The 26,789-nt window shown below is 40.0% G+C and overlaps 1 protein-coding gene across 2 annotated transcripts in view; it reads left to right on the forward strand.

Annotated features, from left to right (window-relative positions):
- Positions 1 to 6,312: 6,312 nt before the first annotated feature.
- The window catches only part of NAPG (NSF attachment protein gamma), a 29,085-nt gene continuing 8,608 nt past the window's right edge, over positions 6,313 to 26,789 (forward strand). Inside the window, exons 1-8 of one of the 2 annotated variants that reach the window (XM_014582343.2) lie at positions 6,313 to 6,555; positions 14,432 to 14,499; positions 17,786 to 17,870; positions 18,602 to 18,619; positions 19,258 to 19,288; positions 22,996 to 23,105; positions 23,234 to 23,300; positions 23,429 to 23,499. In XM_014582343.2, coding sequence (XP_014437829.1) covers positions 6,500 to 6,555; positions 14,432 to 14,499; positions 17,786 to 17,870; positions 18,602 to 18,619; positions 19,258 to 19,288; positions 22,996 to 23,105; positions 23,234 to 23,300; positions 23,429 to 23,499 — 506 coding nt within the window. In that variant the 5' untranslated portion in view covers positions 6,313 to 6,499. Of the gene's footprint in view, positions 6,556 to 8,474; positions 8,716 to 14,431; positions 14,500 to 17,785; positions 17,871 to 18,601; positions 18,620 to 19,257; positions 19,289 to 22,995; positions 23,106 to 23,233; positions 23,301 to 23,428; positions 23,500 to 26,789 lie in introns of those variants that run through there. The other variant, XM_006164034.3, reaches the window with a different exon arrangement.

Genomic DNA, 26,789 nt, shown 5'->3' on the forward strand with positions numbered 1-26,789 from the left:
CCATGAAGCTGCTACAAATCATAGCAGATAGGATCCTTAATGTTTTATTTTTTTCCCTGTGAAGTTTTGTTATTGGGGTTGGCTTGATTCTCATTTTCCTCCCTCTGTCTCTAGTCTCAATCTCCTTTTCCATGAAGTTTTGTTCTCAGAGTTGGCCTGGTTTTTGTCTCCCATTTCTTATCTCCTGTCTCAAACAGAAAAATTTTTTTTTAAGGATAAATAAAAAGCACCAGAGGAGCACATGCAAGGAAACTATCCATTCGCCACGTGTATGCACTGTGTGCCTATTAAGTGTGAGGTCTTGTTCTAAACACCAGCAAACAAAATGTACAAGGGTACTAGCCCCTTGGAGCTTAAACTCCAGTGAGGAGAGAGGGATTAAAAACACACAGAAACACACACACACACATACACACACACACACACACAATAAAGTAAATGATACCAGTGTGAGAAGTGGTTGGTCTAGGTGCCTTGGAGAGGTCAAGTCAACAGAATTTCCCACAAAGTGCATGTGGTATGCGGTATGAGAGATGAGTTGAGGCTGACTCCAAGCATTTGCTCCACAAGAAGGATGAGTCACCTTCAACCAACACTGAAAGAAGACCCTGCTTGAGAGTACATCAGGTGTTCAGATTTGGACAAGTTGTGTCTGAGATGCTAGCCTTCTAAGTGGAGCTGCTGAGCAGGCACCAGACAAACAAATCTGGAGAAAGAATTCTTTATATTCATCTCATAGAGATTCAGGAGTGATTTTTTTTAAATCAATGTATTCATTAATACTTACCAAAAATTACAGATCATAATGGTGTCCACTTTTATCCCAATAATGCCAAGCTCAATTTTCTTTTATTTATTTATTTATTTATTTATTTATTTATTTATTTATTTATTTATTTATTTATTTATTTATTTATTTATTTATTTATTTATTTATTTATTTGGGAGAGGTTTTTGCTATAGGGCACGTGTGCTAGCCAGAGAGAGAGAGAGAGAGAGAGAGAGAGCAAGAAATCACCCTCCAGGGGGAATGGCCACAGAGCAATCCCTTCTACATTCTCTTCTCGGGATCTTGGGCACGCATGCACACATGCCCGGCATGACTTTAGCCACCGGGTCTGGAACTAGAACCATGGTCGACTACATGGGAGTCCATGACAAAGCCATTAAACCAACTGTTGGTCCCACCAAGCTCAATTTTCTAAAATCCTATTCCGATGACAGGAATCTGTTAAAAGATAACAGGATTTATTCTAAAAATTTATTTGTAAATTTGTTATTGTTAACTCAAATATGTTTTCCCAGGGAAATGATTTTATGACTCATGGCTAACTCTTTGGCCAGGTCTCAGAAGTGTACCTAATGTATTAATATAAGTAGCAGTACACTTGGAAAAAAAAAAAAGATAACACTGTCAAGGTACTAGCAATTAAATAAATTTGATTTCAGTATCTATGTGTTCTTGTGCTTCCCCATTTATGATTTGTGGGTTAAAATAGTCAGAGTTCATTAACCAACCACACCCCTTCCAAGCAGTGACAAATACCCTTATTTCACTGAACATTCAGCTGAGGGAGATGGGTCCAAGACTTTTGCTTCCTGGCAGCAAACTAGGCTAGGGCAAGGGACCAGGTCAGTGTACACAAAGAATCTTGGAACCTATGCTCAAAAACTCTCTTAGAATTAATTCTTCCATCAGGGACTGATTAGGCCTGGCAAGCTCTATTTTGAGGCTCATTCTTTCTTTGATATGAATCATTTTAGTCAGATTCTAAGCAAATAGAACACTTGAGAGTGTATACTTTTATTGAGGAAAGATGAAGCAAAGGAGTTTTTAGAACTAGAGGAAAGGATTGCCTGAAATGGGCTCACTTGGGCAAGGAGCCAGCCTGGGTGTGGAGACATTAGCATCCAGAGAGATCTAGGAGAGGAGGCAAGAGTTTGCATGAAGTCATAAAAATTACTCTTGCTAGGTTCTGGTAGTGTCTGCAGTGATACAAAGAATGACTGTCCTGGGTCGCCATCGCTATCACGTCTAGTTTGGGAAACTGCACGTCTCAGTCTATCATTTGGGCCAAGCTTTCTTTTCACAGTTAGTACAAGCTAGCTTCTCAGTTTAAATTCCCCTTGCTCAATTCCTAGCTTGGTCTTATAGGATTTGTGTCCTGTCTTGAGATATGGATAGGTTCATGCACCTACCATTTGAACAGAATCCTAACCTGTTTCCTGGCATTAAGCAAAGTTCTTTGGCATTTCTTTAATTTAAGCTAAAACTGGTTTTCTTAATAGTACCAAGTGAACTTACTATTGAAAGTAGTTACATTATTTAAGAAATTGTGTGATCAATACAATGCGGGTGGGAAAGGAATGGAAGACAATTGTAGACACTGGAGATAGTGTGAGAGGAGGGTGGGAGAGGACAGAGGGTCAGAAATAGGGGTAAAAAAAATTCTAGAAACTAGAAATTGAAAACTTTTGATAATAATATGCATGATTAAGTCACTATGCAGTATATTCTGGATTGGAAAATCACATTTTGTATGCTGTGTCGATGCTTAGGAAATGAATGTTAAATTAAGTTTAAAAAAAATTTCAGAAAAAAAATATCTATTCGATGACTGAAGTGAGATATATAGCCCCAGTTAGGTGCTACTTTATAGGATGCCTAAAGTTAAACTTGTTTTCATGGAAATGTATATATCAGCTGTGCTTGCTATGAAGATATTTAGATTAATTAAGGTATTTAGTGATTCAATAAAATGTGGGGGGAAAACAGTATAGAAAGCAAACATAGATACCAGAGACAGTGTGGGAGGAGAGTGGGAAATGGCAGAGGGTAAGAGATAGGGAATCAAGGATGGGGAAAAAAAAGCAAAACATACAGGAAACAAGAAATGGAAAATTATTTGCTGACAATAACATGTATGTTGATGTGCTTGATTGAGCCGATATACAGTGTACTCTGGTTGGAATATCTCATTTTGTATGCTATAATGATGTACAGCGAATGAATGTAAATAAATAAATTTAAATTAAAAAACAAAACAAACAAACAAAAAACAACAGCACCTACTTGGAAAAAAAAAAAAGAAAGAGAAAGGGAAAGGGAAAGGGAAAGGTAGAAGGTGGGAGTACTTGCTTGGATCACCTCTGTACCATCCCCATCCTTCTTCCTGTCCCCTTCATTGTGAGTATAAGTTAGCACATACTTAATGTAATCTCTGTATCCAGCTGTTTTGGAATATAGAGCTTTCAGATACAAAAGGGGACATCATGTCTTTTTTTTACTTTTTCATTCTTTCTTTGTCCATGCTGAAAGAAACTTGAGTTAAATATTGTACCCCTTCAGGGACCAGCAGTTAGTGTAATGGCTATGTCACTGGACTCCCATGTAGTCCACCGCGGTTCGAGTCCCAGACCTGGTGGCTTAAACTCACGTTGGGTGCGTGTGCATGCGTGCCCAAGATCCCGAGAGGAGAATGGAGGAGAAGGGATTGCGGCGTGGCCATCCCCCCTGGGGGGTGATTTCTCACTTTCTGTCTCTCTGTCTCTCTCTGTCTTTCTGGCGAGCGCACACACCCTATAAAAAAAAATAAAGAAAATAAATATTGTACCCCTTCACAGGTCACAACTTCCACGAAGGCAAGCATTAGTCTCTTGCTCAACAACTGTGTCCTGTGTGTATAGACCCAGTATAGACCCAGTGCCTTTTGCAGAGTAGGTGTTCAGCAAATAATAATTAAGCAATGGATGAGTGAATAATAGGGAATGAAGAGAAGGCTATAGATTTGTGTGTGTGTACGTGCATGCGTAGATGTCTTAGAAAAATTCCTGAATACTTTCTGTAGTTTTAGAGAGTGATGGCACCAAGTCTAGTTATTAAGTCTAGTTTTCACTTAAAAATGTAAGGCTTTCTTTCACCAGCAATAGTCCTCTTTTTTTTTTTTTTTTTTTTTTTTTTTTTTCCCCCGCAAAATTCCCCTTTTTTTTTTTTTTTTTTTTTTTTGAGAGGCTTTGCTACAGGGCGCGAGCGCTCGCCAGAAAGACAGAGACAGAGAGACAAAAAGCGAGACATCACTCCCCAGGAGGGATGGCCATGCCACAATCCCTTCTCTTCCATTCTGCTCTCAGGATATTGGGCACACACGCACACACACCTGGTATGAGTTTAAGCCACCGGATCTGGGACTCAAACTGCAGTCAACTACATGGCAGTCTGGCGACATAGCCATTACGCCAACTGCTGGTCCCGCAACAGTCCTCTTATACTGAATCAGTCACCCCACATTTGTGGTGAATTGGAAGTCATGACTGCTATTTTGCATCTATTTTCTTACCTTTTGAATCTGAACTTACTTTGTGACTTGCTTTGATGAATAAAGTATGGCAGAGTGATGTTTAGTTGGTCCCCAAACCTAGGCTTATGATGCCTATAGTTTTCACTTTCTGAAATGCTTCTGTTTTCTTATAAGGAAGCCCAGGCTGGACAATGAAATAATGAATGGGTGTTATTTTTACCCATGAGACTACATAAGGAAGGTCTAAGGCCACTTCACCCACTGTCACAGGACAAAAGGCAAAATATGTGGGTAGATGCAGATAGATCATTCAGTCAATGGGTGATGAGGCCAAATGGAAGAGCTCTACTAATTGTCATTTTCTATTAAATAAGAAATGGAGTTAGCAGGCAGGCAGAGACACTGCATTAGAGTTAGGAGGAGAAGGAAAGTGTAAACAACCATCCCATGTGATGGGTGAATGACTTGACCAGGGAAATGTAGTTGAGTTGCTCAAGAGCACTAAATGGCTGCTTGATGTTTATGGTCACTAAATGAGTAATGTTATCATGCGGGTTTGTTTTTCTCCATTCACAATCATTTGCTCAAGAGCCATACCAGAGTAGGCGGAGAGTTGGGGATTTTCCAGGCTAGGTGAAAGGAGGGAGGGAAGTTGACAGTATATGCAAAAGAGTGGCTAAGATGATGGAACATGGAATTTACGCCACGAAAAGAGGAAAATGTAGGGGAGGAAGTAGGAAAACTGCTGATGGTAAAAATACTGATACTAGGAGGCATGAGCAGGAAGGACAGCAGGAAGTAAAGTGAGTTGCTTGAAACTGACACTATGGAGGGCACACAGTTATTAAGGTCAAGGATATAATCTTGGGAATGGGCAGATGAGCTGGGCCTAAGAAAGTATCTATGCAGTTAGAAACTCAGAGGCTGTATAAGCATTGCAGGAATCATTTATGTGGCTATTGAAATAATGAATTATGAACTGAGCCAACTGTATGAGGGGGTCTTTAAATAGTTTGTGGAAAACACATACTAATGAAAAAAGCCCACATATGTATTTTCAAAATTCTTTTTGCACCAGAATAAACTCACCTAATTCCATTTTTCTATGAACTTTTTGAAGCACCCACAAACACTGGCTGTTATTTCTATGACTGTGCAAGTGACTGTAATTCCCTGAACCTGGTGGCATTTAGAGCACTTACAACAGTTGGAAATATTCAAGTGATTATTTGACAGTAATTGGGGCTTTCTAAATTTTTTTTTTTTTTAATTTTTATCCATGATAGAGAGCATGACACAAGAGTGGAGGAAGAGCAGGGAGAAAGATGGAGATGGAGAGTTGGGGTAGGGGAGAGAGAAAGAGAAAGGATCCCCCAACAGGGCCTTGTCCCAGCAATTCCTTTTCCTCAATTCTCCACTGGGCCTTGTGTGATGGTAAGGAGCTAGGACTTGAACCCTGGTTACCCATGCATCTAGTTACTGCTGTTCAGGAGCTAAACACTAAGCCACATGGTAGGCCTGGCTTACAGTTTGTTTTGCTTACTGGTTGGCATATGGGGGTTATTTTAAACATATCCTAGAAAATCAGAATTAAAGTACAAGTTTTTTTGGTGCAAAACAATTTTGAAATCTATGCATCATTATTTCATACACCCATTTTCCATGAACTTTGTGAAGAATTCTATTATAAATGGTGCTCCAAAGGCAGAGGAATGAATGAATGAATACTATTCTAGCTGTGATACAGGGAAACTTCAGATGCAATAAATTATTAAGGCCAGCTAACTCTATAGGATCATTTGCAGCGTTTGCACATGAATTACAAAGCGAGGCTCCATGAGATCAAGAGTTTTTCTCTAATGCACTCACTGCTTAATCAGAGCCTCGCCCATTTTGGTGCTCAATAAAGATTTATTGAATGTACAAACACTACCTTTAGTACTCTGCCGCCTTGAGCTAAAACCCAAGGCTAGGTGTGAAACGACGGTCTGCGCCTGCGCCTCCGCCACGTCTTCCGGGGCGCCCCTGCTGTCTCCCGTCCTGCTTCGCCAACGCCGTTTGAGCCTTCCGGTCTTCCGTAGCCATTCGTCGTTTCGCTTCGCTAGGTTCCTCTGCGGCGTTCCCACGCCTACTCAGCTGGGTCCTTTCTCCGCCCAAGGAAGGGCGCTGTTGGCTTCCACGACAGGGACTGGGCTGTGGTGATGGCGGCTCAGAAGATAAACGAGGGGCTGGAGCACCTCGCTAAAGCAGAGAAATAGTAAGTGAGGGACCCTGCCATAGCCCGTGTGCGGACGCGGCGTCTGCGCCCCAGAGGCCCGCTGTTGATCAGTCCCAGGGGTGGAGGGAGGGCGCCGGGAGTGAGGGGCCAGGGCTCCCTGTCGCCCGCAGGCTGTGCGACGCTGGACACTCGGGGCCCGAGCGGCAGGAGATAGATCATTCAGTCAATGGGTGATGAGGCCAAATGGAAGAGCTCTACTAATTGTCATTTTCTATTAAATAAGAAATGGAGTTAGCAGGCAGGCAGAGACACTGCATTAGAGTTAGGAGGAGAAGGAAAGTGTAAACAACCATCCCATGTGATGGGTGAATGACTTGACCAGGGAAATGTAGTTGAGTTGCTCAAGAGCACTAAATGGCTGCTTGATGTTTATGGTCACTAAATGAGTAATGTTATCATGCGGGTTTGTTTTTCTCCATTCACAATCATTTGCTCAAGAGCCATACCAGAGTAGGCGGAGAGTTGGGGATTTTCCAGGCTAGGTGAAAGGAGGGAGGGAAGTTGACAGTATATGCAAAAGAGTGGCTAAGATGATGGAACATGGAATTTACGCCACGAAAAGAGGAAAATGTAGGGGAGGAAGTAGGAAAACTGCTGATGGTAAAAATACTGATACTAGGAGGCATGAGCAGGAAGGACAGCAGGAAGTAAAGTGAGTTGCTTGAAACTGACACTATGGAGGGCACACAGTTATTAAGGTCAAGGATATAATCTTGGGAATGGGCAGATGAGCTGGGCCTAAGAAAGTATCTATGCAGTTAGAAACTCAGAGGCTGTATAAGCATTGCAGGAATCATTTATGTGGCTATTGAAATAATGAATTATGAACTGAGCCAACTGTATGAGGGGGTCTTTAAATAGTTTGTGGAAAACACATACTAATGAAAAAAGCCCACATATGTATTTTCAAAATTCTTTTTGCACCAGAATAAACTCACCTAATTCCATTTTTCTATGAACTTTTTGAAGCACCCACAAACACTGGCTGTTATTTCTATTACTGTGCAAGTGACTGTAATTCCCTGAACCTGGTGGCATTTAGAGCACTTACAACAGTTGGAAATATTCAAGTGATTATTTGACAGTAATTGGGGCTTTCTAAATTTTTTTTTTTTTTAATTTTTATCCATGATAGAGAGCATGACACAAGAGTGGAGGAAGATGATAGAGAGCATGACACAAGAGTGGAGGAAGAGCAGGGAGAAAGATGGAGATGGAGAGTTGGGGTAGGGGAGAGAGAAAGAGAAAGGATCCCCCAACAGGGCCTTGTCCCAGCAATTCCTTTTCCTCAATTCTCCACTGGGCCTTGTGTGATGGTAAGGAGCTAGGACTTGAACCCTGGTTACCCATGCATCTAGTTACTGCTGTTCAGGAGCTAAACACTAAGCCACATGGTAGGCCTGGCTTACAGTTTGTTTTGCTTACTGGTTGGCATATGGGGGTTATTTTAAACATATCCTAGAAAATCAGAATTAAAGTACAAGTTTTTTTGGTGCAAAACAATTTTGAAATCTATGCATCGTTATTTCATACACCCATTTTCCATGAACTTTGTGAAGAATTCTATTATAAATGGTGCTCCAAAGGCAGAGGAATGAATGAATGAATACTATTCTAGCTGTGATACAGGGAAACTTCAGATGCAATAAATTATTAAGGCCAGCTAACTCTATAGGATCATTTGCAGCGTTTGCACATGAATTACAAAGCGAGGCTCCATGAGATCAAGAGTTTTTCTCTAATGCACTCACTGCTTAATCAGAGCCTCGCCCATTTTGGTGCTCAATAAAGATTTATTGAATGTACAAACACTACCTTTAGTACTCTGCCGCCTTGAGCTAAAACCCAAGGCTAGGTGTGAAACGACGGTCTGCGCCTGCGCCTCCGCCACGTCTTCCGGGGCGCCCCTGCTGTCTCCCGTCCTGCTTCGCCAACGCCGTTTGAGCCTTCCGGTCTTCCGTAGCCATTCGTCGTTTCGCTTCGCTAGGTTCCTCTGCGGCGTTCCCACGCCTACTCAGCTGGGTCCTTTCTCCGCCCAAGGAAGGGCGCTGTTGGCTTCCACGACAGGGACTGGGCTGTGGTGATGGCGGCTCAGAAGATAAACGAGGGGCTGGAGCACCTCGCTAAAGCAGAGAAATAGTAAGTGAGGGACCCTGCCATAGCCCGTGTGCGGACGCGGCGTCTGCGCCCCAGAGGCCCGCTGTTGATCAGTCCCAGGGGTGGAGGGAGGGCGCCGGGAGTGAGGGGCCAGGGCTCCCTGTCGCCCGCAGGCTGTGCGACGCTGGACACTCGGGGCCCGAGCGGCAGGTGCGGCAGCGTACCTCGGGAACCCAAGTTGTCCGACCCCCGGAAGTTGTTCGCCTCGCGGATCCGGTGTCAAAGGAGCTGGCTCCTGTGCAGGGTCGCGCTGCTTCTCCTCTGAACCTCGGTTCTCAACCTCGGCGCCTGCACCAGGTGGCGCCTGGAGGTGGCGGTTCTGTGCTTGCACAGTAGAAGCCTTAGCGGCATCCTTGGTCTCCACCTGCTTGACGCCAGCAGCGTCCCTCTCTTCCCTCTCCGTTTGTGACAGCCCCTCACTATTTCTCCACGATTGGGACAAATATTGCTCTTGACAGCCACCTCTAAAAGAGTCCCTGGCGTTGTGAAGCGGACATTAGCTCTACCAGATCCTCGGTGAACCCTTGTTATCTTTTATTGAACTGTCCCTGAGAGCAAGTCCCTTCTTGTGTGGTAGACGGTATGCATCTAACAGGTATCTGTGGAACTCAGTTGACTCTTCTTCATTACTGTTTGACACCCTCCTTGCCCCAGATTCGTGATTCTTATGAATTTTTAAAGAAATTTTTGCTATAGGGCTGCGCTTGCTGGAGAGACAGAGACAGAGAGACAGAAAGTGAGACATCACCTTCCAGGGGGTATGGCCATACTGCATTCCCTTCTACCTTCTCTTCTCCAGGATTTTCGGTATGCAGGCATATGCACTCCTAGTGGTTCAAGCTGTTAGGTCCAGGACTCAAACCACAGTTGACCACGTGGGAGTCCAGCACCTCAGCAACCACACCACCTGCTGGCCCACTCCTGTGAATTTTCCTAACTGTTTAGGAAAAGTCTACGTTGTCCTTTGTGTTACAAACATAATTTCATAATCTGAGATCCTCATAACTTCCTTCCAAATAGAGATTCTCATTTTACAAAAAGAGGGAAGAAGCTCAGATAAGCCTCTTAAATGAAAGATGGCAGAACCAGTTTTCAAATGGTGGAAAAACGCAAGCTCTTTTTGTTATATCACATTACTTCTGGGCAGAGTGTATGGTACTGGGGCTTTCTTGGTGCAGGAGAAGCAAGTCTCACTTTTTAGCAGGAGCAACACAAAAATAAGAATAGTGTATGATCAGGACAGTGAAGTTATATTAATTGTGCTTTGATAACACAGAGGGAGATAGATATATATTCTGCCTGAGGAAATTTCAGGAGTGTTTAGAGAGGTGATTTCTTTTTTTTTTTTTTTTGACAGTTTTTTTCTAAAGGGCATGGGCAATTGTCAGAAACTCAGAGAAAGACAGAGAGACAGAAAGTGAGAAATCACTCCCCCCCCCCAGGGGAGATGTCCATGCCACAATCCATTCTTCTCTCGGGATCTTGGGACATAACACGCACACACACCTGGCATGAGTTTGAGCCACCGGGTCCGGGACTCGAACCATGGTTAGCTACATGGGTATCCAGCGACATAGCCATTACGCCAACTGCTGGTCCCCAGAGAGGTGATTTCTAAGCAGGGCTTGAAAAATAAACTTTCTAGGCAGGGGTACTCATGTGGGAGAGTCTGTGTAGGTGTAGTATGTCCCCATGAACACGTGCTCAGATGGATGTGGTGTAGCTGCAGTGCCAGCCGATGAGCTACAGCAAAGAAGAGTTGGGGCCAGATTCTGAAAGGGTAGCCCCCAAGGTGGTGCAGAGGCTTAGCTTTTCCAGGCATGGAATAACCTGTGACCTGAGTAGTAGTTTCTGGTTAAATACATGTGGCAGCAGTGTGGAGGATGAACTGGCATTAACCAGTAAGCAAACATTCACAAAGTTGTTGCTATGTATCTGTTCCAGCCACTGGGAATACTGGGTAACTAAAAGTGGTCCTTCCTCTGGAGTTTAAGATTCCCTGCAGGGCAGGCAGGTGAACAGATGAGCAAGAATAAAGTGTTCAGTAGATACGATGGAGACACAGGTGGAGGAAGAGTTAATATCCTCAGTGTCGGGGGATACGAGGGAGGGCAGAGACTGCTGTGAATGGGCTATGAGTCGGGTTAGTGAGCTGTTGACCTCATGGGAGAGATGGTGGTGGCCTGAGTAAAAGTAACAGTGGAGGGGGGCAGGATTGGGTGACATTTGTCATATAGAATTGATGAGCTTTAATGTCCTGTCTGGATATGGAGGCGAAGCCTTGACTTTTAAGTTTCTAATTTGGGAGATGTGGAAAGAGAGGCCTTCAGCCAAGATGGTAGGTAAAGATTAATGGGCATGATTGGTGGGTGAGGCTGGGGCAGGAGTTGATTCCAGCTTGAAGTATGACTTTTGAAGTGATTCTAGATAGAATTAGTGCTCAGTAGGTGGCTAGGAGCTTAGGAGAAAATATTTTATTTTTCTGTTTTCTAAAAATGATAATATATTTGACATTGCCAAGTAGTTTTGTAATTAATTCCTCCATCTTCCTAAATAGATGAAGGTTTTGCTGTTTTCTTTTATCCTGTGGCAGTTGGCCAACTTCCTTACTGACTCTTTGGACAGAGTCAGAATTTGGACAGAGTCAGAAGCTCTAATGGATATAGCCATGATAATCTAAAAAGGCAAACTGAGGCCCAGCATGTAAAGCAAAGGAGTGTGTTTAGGCTTTAATGTGAGGACCTGGCTATGGTCAGATTAGCCTGTTTCATGTAGCCCCATACATCCTCATAGATGATTTTACAATGCTTGGACAGAATTTAAAGGCAAAAGCCATGAGTTGGAGGAGAGGGGGAGAGGGAATTATACCAGGTGTTTGAGAGGATTACTCATGGCTACGAAGATGAATAACAAGAGCAGCAAGCAGTCCATGGTTGGACAGGCAGTCCCCGAGCAGATATCCTCACAGAAGCAGACACATCCTTGTGGCAGGTTGCAGTGGTCATTGTCCAGGGTTGTGGTCTGGCAGAGTCCTTTAAATACCAGTTCTTGATATCAAGCATGCTAGAGTGAGAAGACACATCCTTCAGGGCCTTCCCTGGCTCAGTTTAGTTAGGATTTGGCCCAAGTTTGTTATAGTCTACTCAGCGAGAAATAAGAGGACATCCAGACATAGCCAAATTTATTGGAGTTTATTGATTAAGCCGGCAGCGTATGGGGTGGGGGGACGGACTCGTGGCTCTCAAAATCCCGCAGCCTGGAGTGCAAGGTGAGGGGCACTCATGAAAGCAGAAAATGCACGATTGTGTCTGGGATGACATGATGATTCACAAGGGTAAGGTGTAGTGGATGCGAATGGAGGAAAAGGGTAGAGGGTAGTTTTTTACAACCTTAAAAGCAAAGCACGCAAAAGCAGAAGCAGAAAAAAAGCAGGTTAGTCATCCCTAATGGTATGTCCTATCTCTACCTAAATACAGTGGAACCTTAATAGTCTTTATGGCTCCGGCAAGGTCTGGTGACTGGACCTCATTGAAAGAACTGGGAGAAGCGGGGTTTAAAGACAATAGGAGTATTAATCTACTCTGCTCTGAGGCACCAAGGAGAAAGCAAATTTCCAGTCAGAGGAATCTAACGGTTCATAATGGAGTTGCTCCTCTAAGATGGAGTGGCACCTGCTTCATTCCCCACTTCTCTTGGAGGTGCTCCTCCCAGGTAGAGTCGCGCCTGCTTCACGTTGGCACAAATGGCTTCATTTTGATTCTGAACAGCTTTCACAGCTATGAAGCCTAAATTAACAACAGTGCCTTCTTTCTTCTAATTAATGGTGCCCAGTTGACTGGGAATGATTTGCTGTATTTTAAAATGTCTAGCTTTTTCCATGTTTAACACAAATGAATGATTATGTCTTGTTTTTGATGGATTTTTTAAAAATTTCACCAGATAAGGCATTTTTAATATAATGAATGCTTTGAAGTGGGAAAAGAGGGCAGGAATTTTGCTTTATTGCCCACTCCCCATAGCTTTGTAGTGTAGAAGAGACATTCTGCAATTTACAGGTTTTATTCTTCTGAGCATTGAAATTCTTGATACGCTTGAAAAATTGTTTACAAATTTAAATCTTGTAATGGTTTGTGCATAAACAAATCAATGTTAAGTACTAGCTATGTTAAATAAATTTTGTAAGCAAAAAAAAAAAAAAAAAGTTATTTAAAAGTAAGGGTCTCTGGGACCAGCAGTTAGCATAATGGCTGTGTCGCTGGACTCTCATGTAGTTGACCGCAGTTTGAGTCCCAGACCTGGTGGTGCCTTAAACTCATGCCAGGCATGGGTGCGTGCATGCCCAAGATCCCAAGAAGAGAAGGGAGGAGAAGGGATAGCGGCATGGCCATCCCCCCTGGCGGATGATTTCTCACTTTCTGTCTCTCTGCCTCTCTCTGTCTCTCTGGCGAACGCACGTGCCCTATAGCAAAAACCTCTCCAAAAAAAAAAAAAAAGTAAGGGTCTCTGGACAGGTCATACAGCTGTCCCAAAATGAAGGCTGTACTTCTGAGGGCTCCTGAGGACTCCCTGTCTTTCAGGTAGTTTGCTCTCCTGGTCCATTTGAATGCAACAGTGTCCCAGTAAATAGGCTTTCACTAATTGCATTGAAGTTTAAGATTAAGATGGTGTCTAACAATTCTTATGCACACCCAAGCTTAACAGTCACTGGATTAGTTTAAGCTGTATCTTATTTTAGAATGAAAATGAAATAACTAAATATCACAAAAAGGGAAAGTAAGATAAGGTCTCAAATGGATTGTCCTTTGATTTGACACCTAGGATCCAGTCATGATCCTGAAAGCAGTTTCTCTTGATACTCACAGTAGCCTTCACGTTGAGTTGATAGTTATCTGTCCTGTTCACTGGTGGCTAATTCGCAGCCCCGTTTGCTGATTCCCTCTGCTGCTCTCAATATTTGCTTTCCTTAGTCTTTCTGCCATCCTTCTACAGCCTCCCTAGGGGATCGTATCTGAGCCCTTGGTGTGGCATATGCTGATGACACATCAATTTGTATTTCTAGCCTCTGTTCCTGAGCTCCAGTCTCATGAATCTAGCTGCTAAAGATACTGTGTTTCTGAGGTTCCTAACTTTAATGCTTCTCTGGGCTCATTACCATGGATTACTGCACCGACCCTAAGTGTTTCTGGTTCCGTAGTTCTGGGATGGGGTCAAAAATTGATATTTCTAACAGTTTCTTAGTTTTCCAATGCTCTTGGGTCGGGGGCGGGGGGTGGGTGGGCAGGGCATGCATCGAGAACCTCTGCTCTATTTGGTGTTATACAGACATTTCAAAAGCAGGGGCTGGCAGGTGGTAGGTGGTTAAGGGCGCTGGACTCACACATGGCCAACTGCAGTTTGAGTCCTGGACCTGGCAGCTTGCTTTCTCACTTTCTCTCTCTCTGTTCCTCTCTGGTCAGATTAAAATAAATAAAACTAAATAAAGTTAAATAAACTAATCCTTTAAAAAATAATCTAGAGAAAACACATTCATGATTCAGTTTATAAGTAAGTTTGGATAGAGGTGGCTGAGATGGGGAGTTTGTACCTCAAAGCTTTACTTTTTTTTTTTCTCTAAATGTCCTGCAAAGTCTTTATAAGTAAGTTCTGAATTATAAATGTGATTGATAATCTTGTTAAATGCATCTTCCTTTCATTCTAGCCTGAAAACTGGTTTTTTAAAGTGGAAGCCAGATTATGACAGCGCTGCTTCTGAATATGGAAAAGCAGGTATGGGTGGTCACAGTCTTGTTGTCCCAGTATGTTTTTTAAATAGTCTGATAATCTCATCTCAGCACAATACGTACTCTTAATGTGCCTGTAAGGCTTTAATAGTTAAACAAGACAAGACAACTGTGCATGCCTGTGTTTGTTTCCACTTGTTACTGCCAGATGTGCTGCAGACTGAACGGCAGGTTCTGGTACTTGTCTTGCTTGACAGCAGAGAAGGGGTATGGTTGGTGGTACATAGCTGCAAGATTTTAGCATTGTTTATCTATTCTTTAACTTCAGTCATTTATGTACAACATTCATGAGTTTTGCCTTGAGTATACTTTTTTGGAGAATATTTTTTGCTATAGGGCACATGATGCACTCGCCAGAGGGAGACAGAGAGACAGAAAGTGAGAAATCACCGCCAAGAGGGATGGCCACACCGCAATCCCTTCTCCTCCATTCTCCTCTTGGGAACTTGGGCACGCATGCACATGTGCCCGGCGTGAGTTTAAGCCACCGGGTCCAGGACTTGAACTGCAGTCAACTACGTGGGAGTCAAGCAACATAGCCATTACACTAACTGCTAGTCCCAAGTATACTTTTATGCTATTATGTTTCCTATTATTGAATAAGGTGTTTTCCTTAAGTTTTTGTTTTGTTTTGTTTAGTTAAATTTACTACAAGGCATGTGCGCTCACTGGACAGAGAAGAAGTAAGAAAGCACCCTCCAGTGGGGTCGATCATGCCACAGTACTTTCTTCTCCATTCCTCCATTCTTCTCTTGGGATTTTGGTCATACACACACACACACACACACACACACACACACACACACGTGTACCTGGCATGTTTTTCAGGCCGCTGGATCCAGACTTAAACCACACAGATTAACCATGTTGAATCCAGCTGCCTTAACTACCACACCACTTGACTGGCCCAAGTTTATTATTTTTTAAAAATTCATCCTAAGCAGATTTGCAAATCATATGTTTGGCACATTTTTTTTTTCTTTAATGAACTTCACTTTGAGATACATTGTTAAATGTTCATGAACTGTAAAGCTATATATATATATATTTTGTAATAAATTTTTCTATATGTTGAGTATTGTTGGAAAAGCCATGACACATTTTTGTGTAGAAAAACATAGGATAAATGTATCATGACTTTTCCGACAACCCAACGTAAGATATAAACAAGCTGGAAAATGTAACACAGAATTTACCAAAGATGACGTGTTTTAAATTATGGAGTGATAACTTTGAGCATATCTGCAGCTTGGGATGTATATGAAACATGGCACAGTGTTGAAGTACCGTGAACACATTTGTGATTCAATGATCGCCCTGATCACATTTGTTAGCCTAGCGTGGAGATCAGATCATCTAAGACAAGTGTTTCGGGGCAAACTTCAGTTTCAGTTTATCTTCAAAGAAAAGGAAAATCAGATAAATTGAACCAGTCATCAAAATGTAGGATTTATTTCTAGATGAAAGAAATTATGAAGGCCAGCCTGTGGCCTGGTGGTTATGGTAGTTGGGTTCCACATAGCCAACCACGTAGTTCGAGTCCTGGACCCAGCTGTTTGAGAAGCACACAGTGGCTTGAGAAACACGGTGGGTATATGTGTGCATGCCCAAAATCCTGACAGGAAAGAGGAGTAGGGAAGATGAGAATACAGCATGACCGTGCCCATGAGGGATGCTTTTCTGCTTCCTCCCTTCCGTTTTGTCCATCTGTCTTCAGGCAAGCAATATACACTCTCTGGCAAATTAAAACAGAAATGGTATCAAGTGAGTCTACCACTTCTATTTATATCCTGAGTAAATGATCTTTTTTATCATGAATTGTTGATATCTTATATTTTAAAACACAATTATTCAAATTTAAACTTTATATGAATTTTATGGACATCTTATGTATAGTCTGTTTTGTAACTGGAGGGTATTATCTTGCAAGTCTTCTCTGTGAGGAAAATTTGACATAGATTTCTTTGATATGCCTTTGAGATCACGAGTTGCTTTTAGAAATAAATATTGTACCTCACATTTCTTCATTAAGGCATCCTTTGTTTATTTAAGAGTATATACAAAATCATTTAATCGGAATAATTGTTTAAAAATTTGGAAAATTCAACAAAACTGGGATGAGAATAGTTACAGTATTTTGTTTCAACATTTTGTCGCAGAGAATTTTTTTAAAGAATTATTTATTTTGTTATTTTTAAAAGGAGGGAGGGAGGGGGAGAGAGAGAGAGAGAGAGAGAGAGAACACGTGGAAGCAAGCTGCTGGGTTTGGGACTTGAACCATGGTTGGCCATGTGGGAATCCAGTGCCCTTAACCAGCATGCCACCTGTCAGCCCCCATTATAGAGAATTTTAAAGGTTTGTTTGTTTTTAAATAAATGACATTTCATACTTTTCTTGAGGTGGTATGCTTTTTACTTCTTTTCAGAAACCCTTGGTAAGTTCCCCAAAATTTGTAAGATTGTATTTTGTGTCTGTTTCTAATTGTTTTGCTCTGATGATTGTACTTTAAAAACAGCTAGCAATATATTTTACCTTTTTGAACAGTGGGATGTATTTTCCATAGACACCTAAATAATATAAAAGCTTTTGTTTTTTTAAAAAGTGAGTTGTGGCTTAAACTCATGCCAGGTGCGGGTGCGTGTGCGCCCAAGATCCCGAGAGGAGAATGGAGGAGAAGGGATTGCGGCGTGGCCATCCCCCCTGGGGTGTGATTTCTCGCTTTCTGTCTCTCTATCTCCCTCTGTCTGTCTGGCGAGCGCACGCACCCTATAGCAAAAACCTCTCAAAAAAAAAAAAGTGAGTTGTTAGGTATTTATTTAAAGATTGTACCCAAAGGAAAGTTTTATTATAAAACTGCTTGATGTGTCTGTTGTTTTTCAGTTTCTAAATAATTTAGGGGACTATAACTAAAGCATGATTTTTATTATTAAATGTAAACCTAGTGAAGTCAGTTGTTTTTGACTGAAGGACTTACATGATATTTAGGACTGTTCAGGAGTATTGGTGTTTAAAAAGACTTACTAGTTTTGAGTGAAAGTAGCACTAATTTGTTCATAATAGTCAACAGTTTAAAACAAAACTTTTGAAAATAATTCTTATTGATAACCAGAAAAGTTGTAAGGAAATTGCTTTAGAAAAAAAGTAATACAAGTATTTGACTGAAATAAGTATGTTTCGTAATACTTTATGTAAAACACAGATTTTGGTAATTTGAGGTTTAATGATGGAAATAGAAAGTCTGATTTTTTGTTGTTGTTGTTTCTCTGTTTCAGCTGTTGCTTTTAAAAATGCCAAACAGTTTGAGCAAGCAAAAGACGCCTGCTTGAGAGAAGCTGTTGCCCACGAAAATAATAGGGCGTATCTTTTTTAGCCTTTGGGAGGAATTAAACAGAATTTGACAGAAACTCATTATTTTCTCTTGATATAAATTTGCTACATGTGAAGTGAAATGCTTCTAAATTAGAAAATGGCTAGAGAACCTTTGCATTTTTAAACTCTGAAGGAGCATTTGATCCTAAGGTCCAGATTTGGTTTGCAGAGCTGTATCTCAGAGTTTATTCTCTGTTGGTTCCGGTTTTGTTTGGTAATGGCTTCCTTGGGATGAAATGAGGGAAATGTGTATAAACATGTGCTGGACCAGTAATAGCACAGAGACTGAGAGTGCATGAACGGCTATGTAAAGTTTTCCAAAATTTAGTCCTTTTTTTTTAGGTATTTGAATTAAGACTTAAAAATCATTTAAAACAGTAAGTTGCCTTAGGGTATTTTAAAACTTACCAGTTAAAACACACTTATTTTATCTCACTTTCAAATTATAGTCATAACCTTGCATTTTATAAAACTCTTTAGACTCATGCATAATGTAAGTAATGAACAGTCTGTGCCATGTTTTGTCAGAGCCTTTGAATGATGAGATTTTAAGAGATATCTGTAGGCATTAGATGATACCTTCTTGACCTGTTTGTAAGATTTGATTTTTGGCAACTAGAGAAGTGATTTAGTTAACCAACCATCTTAAGTAGTAGGTTTCTGGAAACTGTTGATTTCCTCTTTTATTCCTTAATTTTGACTTTGTTACATCTATTCAGTCTTTTTCATGCTGCCAAGTAAGTAAATGTCCTCCTTATTTTTATGTACTTACAGATTATGTTTTAAATGTTACTGTTTTTCTGTAGTAAATTTTTCTTAAGTTATAAATTTGTAAGCAGTGAATTATTTGTATTAAGTAATATAGTCATTTCTGTTTGTTTCCGTCTTTATCTTTAGCTTAAAAACCTAAAACACCTCAAACTGGATATACAAAGTTTAAATCCAGCATAACATCTTGGAACCATTTTGTTCAGTTGCTTATTAAAAAAAAAAAAAGTTAGAATCTCTTTTCTTGATAGTTAATAGGGTTTGTGGATAAAAAGGGGGAAGCTTTCTCTTGCTTTTTGTGGAGAATATTTATTTAACATTTAGATTTATGTTTATCAAATATCAGTAGAAAGAGCCTTACATAGTTTTACATCTGAAGAATCCTTCCAGTTCAGATAATCAAACATCTGATGTTTCTAAGGCATGATTGCCCATGGAAATAAGAAGAAAAAATTGTGTTGTGTGGAAAACAAGCCAAAGGTGAATGTTGCACCTGAACCCATTTTAATTGTAGTCACGTCCCTCCTCTATAGTTCCCTCACCAGAAAGTTTCTCCTCCTCCTTATTTCACTAAGATCTCATGAGAGAAATTATATTCTTTTTGCAGAGCCTATGAGCAAGCTGGCATGATGTTGAAGGTCAGTAATGCTGTTATGTCACAACTGTTGTGTAGGTAAAAATGAATTAACTGAAAGTGTTAAAGTAGAATTTATGTCAAGGTTGAATAGTTGAATAGTTCCTTTTTTTTTTTTTTTTTAAATAGACAACATAAAGGAACTTTAATATCCAAACAGTCAGGGTAAAGAATACTGGATTGTTGACTCATTAAATGTGAATCACTTAGGTTCTTTACAATACCAGGATACTGTAAGGAGATGCTGCGTTCATATTTCCTGTCCGGGGAAACATTGATGGACCCAGAGGATACATTCTGTATGTCTCAAATAGGGACTGTTAGAGTGAAATTGAAGAGAAATGTGTCAGAACAGCAAGGTTCTAAACTCTAATAAGGACAGATGTGTATTTAAAAAAAAAAATTCTGTGAGAGATTTCCGTACTTTTGAGAATTTAAAGACATCTTAATTTAGCAAAAATTAACAAGTACTTTTTTATTATTCATGGGTTATAGAAAGAACAGGTTTTTGCTTATTTTTATAAATATCAATGAGTAGCAAAGAGAACCACAGACTCAAGCTATTGCTACTTTAAATGATTCTTTTTAAATGAAGTATTTTGAGTAATGTGTCTATGCTGCTGTTCTGTTTGTGCTTCTGAAGAGCAGGTTAGGAATTAATACCCTGCTGTGGTAAGACAAAGCCATGCCGCTTTATGACACTGACTCTCACAGTATGCCAGGTAGCAATTAAAATGAAATGTTTTCTTTCCGTTTTATGTGCTTTCTAATATGATAAAAGCTACTTTGAATTATTTATTGCAAAGCTTTGTTTTAAGAACTTATACTTTAGTAAAACTTTTGTTCATAATTTCTATGACTTTTATCATACTGACTTAGTGTTTCTTTTTTTTAAAGTGAGTATGTGTGGAGCATCTAAAGACACTGGAAAGATTAACGAATGTTAGTAATAGCTGTTAACATGCTTTAAAAGTTTTCATGCTTTGACTCAGGAATTCCAGTTCTATTAATATATCAAAAGGAAATAGATAATTAAGATTTTTACATTAAAATTTTTATTAATTATTCTAAGTTTTAATAATAGGAAAATGTGGGATAGATAGCAGGTGATGTGGTGGTTAAGGCATTAGATTTCTACATGGTTGACTGTGGTTTGAGTCTCAGACCTGGTAGCTTGCAATTCATGCTGAGCACGTGTGCCTGTGTGCCCAAAATCCCAGGAGGAGAATGAAGAAGGGATGCAGTGTGGCCATCCACCCTAGGGGGTGATTTCTTACTTTTCCTCTCACTGTGTTTCTCTGGCAAACGTGCCTTAAAAAAAAAAAAAAAAAAAAAAAAAAAAAAGAAAAAAGAAAAGGAAAATGTTTAAATAAATTATGATGCTTCCTTGTGATAAACTGTTTTGTGCCCATTGACATAAAACTTTTCTGGCTAAACATAAAACTGAATTGCTAATTGGGGATGCACATTACTTCATTAACAGCTAAAAGTTCTCTAACAGCCGACGCTACCAGAAATCTGCTGTGGCCTTCTATCTCATTTTCCTCTGAGAACTAGGAAGCTCCCAGGTGGCTGCTGCAGTCTCGGTGTACCCTGTGCCTATTAATAGGACCCGCTGTTTTAGTACAGCAGTGCTAGGATACTGCCATTCTCACAACCTCCGCTTACATTCTGGCAGCTGTGCTAACATTTATGTCTTCATCAAGTCTTTATTCAAGTAGCATCTCCATTGCTCAAGTATCTGTTTAATTAAAGGGTGGGAAAGGCGCTACTTTGATGAAGGAAAAATAAACTTAATGGATAGGGAAACAAATGAAAGAAACTATTTCCTGGCATGGTCTTGTTATTTAAGTGAAACGCCTTTGGACAGTCCTGGACAGCTTTAGGAGTCCGAGCTGCAGGGTCCATGATTAATTCTGCGGGCTAAAACTTCCATCAGTTTGTCATACAAACCTTCTCATTTAACCTCTAGCAAGGCTAAGGGAGTAACAGTTTGTAGGTGGAGTCAGGAGGGAAGCCACCCGGATTTGTTGGATCGACTTCAGGTTTTGTCATTTTACCAATTATTTGGTTTTGTATCCTGTTTGCTCCATAGGAGCAGTAAGATTACTAAGTCACACATACCATTAAAAATAGACGTGTTGAATGAGTGGCATAACTTTTAAGTAGACGGCCCATCGTTTTTTATGAAGTATCAGTATTGTTGCCTCTTTTATTCATAGACTCACTTGATTTGATGGAAAAGTAGGGAGATGTAGTTGTTCATTTTTAAACGCAGGATTTAGATAACATTTCATACTATCTTCAAATGTAGTTATTGCAGTTATTATATACATATATAAGTATAGGTATATAAATTTCCCAAATGCTTATATTGTAGAATGCTCAGTATATATTAATGGATAGGTGAAATAGGGGAAAAAATAGTCTGTGAAAGTCAAAATATCCTCAGAACTAAAGTGGATGAAATACATCTTGTTAGGTTTGCCTTTCCTGTTTTCTTAAATATCCTTCAACATATACTATAGACTTGGTATAGACTTGGATTCTTTCATTAACTTAGTTTCTATAATGAAAAAGTTCTTTTCTTCTCCTGTGGTTTGGGGATATAGTAGCATATCATTCCACTTGAGTACATTATAGCAACTTCATTTCATGTAGTATTTTTTTTTTCAGGACACAATGTTAGTTTCATGTTTCTGTAAGGAAATAATATAAAAGTTATGTTATAGAGTTGTCAGGACTGAGAAAAGCAGATTGTTTGGAAATATCTTAATTTGAGAATTCAGTGAGGGACTGACTGATCAGTCAAATTTGAAAATGACCCATGAGGTAGTGATGTGGAACCTACTTTTAAGATAGAAATCAGCCCTAAATAGGTAATTCCTTTAAACTTAACATCTTGTTTTTAAATTATTTTTCATTTAAAAATTATTTAAAAATACGAAATGATAGGACCACAAGATCCTGAAAGCCTCAGGTTAATAGTAAGATAGAGAATTTATGCTGTGGATGACAGTCAGCATGGAGGGAGGAGAGCTGCAAACTCAGATGAACGTAGGGCATGCAGGAATAACTGACATGGGCGAGGTGGGACTCGTGTATAGGGCAGTGGAGAACGGAGAGAAATGCGACTGTTCCCAGCGGTGGCATGCCTCATCTTAACAGGATAGGTGCTACTTACTCATCCCAGCTCATTATTGTTGGTGGGGATGCAAGTCTCCTGTTTCCATAGCGTTGATATTGTTTAAAGGAAGCCGTAAAACAGGATTTCTGTGAATGTGTCTGATTTAAAAAATAACTGCCTAGTTCAAGCAAAACATTCTTAGAGATGAGATACAGCCCTTGGGCTACTGGTTTGCAGTCTTTGGGATGGACCTTGTATATAGTGGACACTCAGGAAATATGCTTAGGAGACAGTAAAGAGCAAGGATTTTTTGGTTTCTTCTGTTTGGATAGTTTGTCTGAGAGTCTGAAGTGATGAATGATAAACGCTGTGTAGAAATTGACTAGTACATTTTTGGTTTGGTTAAATGAAGTTTAACTGGGAGAGTAACCAGGCATTTAATTTAAAATCTGTTTGTTGTAGTGTAATTATTTTGACTCATTTACTTTTACAAATTAGGGCTAAAATCATTGAATATCAGATCATTAATCATGTGTTTCTGAGGCTGATGCATTTTCTGATCCATATTGTGTCCTTTTCTAAAGGAAATGCAAAAACTACCAGAGGCTGTTCAGCTGATCGAGAAAGCCAGCATGATGTACCTAGAAAATGGCACCCCTGACACAGCGGCCATGGCGTTGGAGAGAGCTGGAAAGTAAGCGTGTACAGCTGTCGTTAGAAGTACACATCTTCCTAGAGACCATGGCCTTTTTTCTTTAAATGAATCTTTTGAAAAATAAGTTTTCTATTTCTCATACAAGTTAAATTCCTTGTCTAATTCAGGCTTATAGAAAATGTAGATCCAGAAAAGGCTGTACAGTTATATCAACAGACAGCTAATGTGTTTGAAGTAAGTAAATTTTATTATCTTTTTAACTATTAGAATGTTTAGGTTCATAACATAAAGGAAAACAGAAATGTATTGGCTGCTTTTTAAAATCTTTCCATGCTCTTAAAGAAACTCTTCCACTCCTTCAGAATGAAGAGCGCTTACGGCAGGCTGTCGAGTTACTAGGAAAAGCCTCAAGACTGCTCGTACGAGGACGCAGGTATGTCTTGCAAGACAGTATTCCTTTGTGTCGATATAGACCTTGAATTTACATTAGGACCTGGTAAGCAATGCTAGGGATATCTTGTTAATCCTTTCAGTGTAGACATACCAATTAGCCAGTAGGAGAATCACACCTACTAGACACTAGGTATGTTTAATTAAAAGTTAAAAGATCTATCTTTTCTAAGGCCAGGCATGTGTATCTGCATGTCCCAACTCCTAGGAGGATGGGGAGGGGGGATGTTGTGGTGTCTCCATGCCCCAGTAGGGGATCCTTTCTCTCTACCTCCACTTTGTGGCACATGTGCCCTCTGGCAATAAAATTTAAAAAAAAAGAAGAGAAAGAAAATTATGTTTTTCTTAAGTATAGTGCCAAAATTTGTCATGTGCTGTGCTTTGGCTGGTTAAGATGTGACTCAACAGCATATGAGAGAACAGTATTTTTGGTCTAGACTATAGTGGTTAGACTATAATGCCTCTCCCATGAGAAACATGTGTATTGGGATAGATGGTAAGGAAGTCTTAAATGCTCACCCATAAAAATAGACAGATTCTTGACAGCCAAATAGTGCCATTATAAAAGGCATTTACTTTTTTATTCTTTTAACATATGACTTAAGGCACAGATCTGGTCTCTGGAAAGCTAGAATACCATTGAATTTTCCCTTTGTTTTTTTACTTTACTTCAGTTTATGTTTCATAATCAATTTCTGTCATTAAAAAATTCTTTTTGCCAAGTTCTCACTTAATATTTAATATTAATATCAGTAATTATGTTAAAAATAATACTTAAGAAATATTTAACTCACTTAGTAATATTTAAAATTGAGAAGATTTTTAAGTCTAGAGATAGATAACTTTTTTTAAAAGTTTGTTTTTTTATGATAGCACATGTACTTGTATGAGAGAGAAAGACAGGCATCTTGGTCCTTCTGCAAGCCTCTATTCCCATCCTCCAACCTGTCAGAATCTTGGACCACCATATTTCCCTTCCCTTTCCCTGTCCTCCAGCATATCAGGATGTTGGGTGCCCACACACCCATCGTGTTCCAAGTTGACTGAGTGTCTGAACCTGCAGTTGGCCCTGTGGCTTGCAGCACTGCAGTTGAGCACGCTACCACCTGCACCCTGAGTTGGACATGGAGATCTGGCTTAATTGAAATTTGCCCATAGCTTCCCATGACAGAAAAGACCCAAGATATATTTTGTCAAGGATTTAAAATAGAAGTGACTGATGAACATGTTGAATTAAATTTTTTCTTCATAAAGACTGTTTCTGAAATATAATTCAAACAGGGTTAGAGTAACATCAGAATAAATTGAATTAAGAATTAAGCATTTTTATCGAGATACACAGTAGTGAATCTCATACTAGTGTTATTTATAGAACCTTCTTTGATTGATTAGTTTTTTTGTTGTACTAATGAAATAGAAGTTTTTATTTCTTTATTCATCTTAATAAGCATTGGAATGACTTAACTGTGACAATTCCTAACTTATAAATGGTTCAGTTTACTCTCAGAAGGTGTTTCTGTTAGAAACAAACCTGGTCCTGGTCAAGGCTCCCAGGCTGTTTGTTGTAGAACTGAACTATCAGGTGCTACTTAGGTTTTGACTCTTGTGAGCAGGGCCACTCAGCTTGTTGTAGAAACAGGGTGTAGTATCCTTGATTCTTCTTATGGGACAGACAGTGGGTGTGCAAGTTCTCACATGGTATCACCTTTTCTTACCTATTCCACCTCCTAATGAATGGCCTTCTCCCAAGGCTCCTTGTGCTTCTAGAAAGCCCCAGACCCTTCCCGTTAGGACCCCAGTGAGAGTGGAAGAAGGGGTTGCAGGTAGTGCGTGGGAGGTAAAGATAGCCTTGTATGGGAGTCCTTTCTGCTTTAGCTACCAAAAGTATTTCTCCTTTTCACAGCTTTTTCCCTTTTGTTTCCCAAACCGTAGATCATGTAAAACTATGTGTTAGGGAGAAGTTGGAAAGGAAAGGAGAAGGACCAGGCTCTCCTTGGGAGGTCAGCTGAATAATGATGCTTTCCAGCTACATGTATATGTTCCTTTAGAGCACTCCATGAAGTGATGGGGCCCACTGTCACTGTGAAAACAAAATGTTGGTTTTAACGGTGGAATAAAAACCTTTGTTCTAGTGCCAGAAGATGGCTTGGAGGATAAGGTGGCTGGATTCCATATGACTGACTGCATGTTCAGGTCTTGGACTGGCAGCTTAAAAACCAAGCCTGGTGTGTGTCTGTGCATGCCCAGAATCCTGACAGGGGAATGGTGAAGGGATTGCAGTGTGGCTACCTCTCGTTCGGGGATTTCTCACTTTCCCTCTCTCTCTGACAAACATACACATACTATAGCAAACTTAAAAAAAAGAAAAAGAAGAAGAAAAGTATTGCTCTAAAACAGGCACTGTGTTTTCGTCCCAGTCAGTGGAGGGAGAAAGTGTGAGCTTAATGAGCAGCAGGAGAGAGTGCTGCATGGTTGTGCTTGAGGAGTGGGCAGTTGTAATCCTAGGCCAGCCTGTTTACTTTATGATGTTGTTCTGCTGGGTTTTTCCTTCTTTTTATGAAACTGTATTTTAAATTGTATAATAACATAAAACTTGATTTAAGTTTTATTCAAGAATATGGAGAAATTTAATATTTTGAAAAAGTCAAATTTTATGAAATAAAAGTCTACTGCAAGGGTACTCCTAAGTAGTACAGGGTATGAAAGATGGAAAGCGTATACTAATGGAAAGAGAATTGAGATGATCTGTGATATTTGGATATTCTGAATATATATATTTAGATTGTAATCTAACTGGAGGCTGTGAATTGCCAAAAGAACTAAAACAGGTGGTAATTTTATACTTTATACCAGTAATATTTAGTAATAGGATGTGGCATAACATATAAAATTTTATGCTTGGCATATTTGTAATAACTAATACATTTATGTCTTTATATGATGTGAGTCCTGACTTAACAATACTTTAGTTTACATATCAGTATAACAAATTAAATAATCTGTAGAACTTGTTAGCCTCTTGCTTTTCCAAGAAAATCATAATTCAGAAGTGATTCAGAATTTCATTTAGGGTGCCTCTGATTGGCCTTGAAGTCAGTCCTAGAAGGAGGGCCTTTGTTCCGTTTAGGAAAAAGCCTTTCCAACATGTTGGTCATGGCTTAAGGCTTACATCCCTGTGTTTTCAAGAGAAGATCTGAGGCAGCTGGACAGACTGGTGTATGGTATGTGCTCTCCTCACCAATGCAGATCCTGTTCAGAAGACTCACTTAGCAA

Source organism: Tupaia chinensis, unplaced genomic scaffold (assembly GCF_000334495.1).
Source record: "Tupaia chinensis unplaced genomic scaffold, TupChi_1.0 Scaffold143584_1, whole genome shotgun sequence".
Classification (NCBI taxonomy): domain Eukaryota; kingdom Metazoa; phylum Chordata; class Mammalia; order Scandentia; family Tupaiidae; genus Tupaia; species Tupaia belangeri.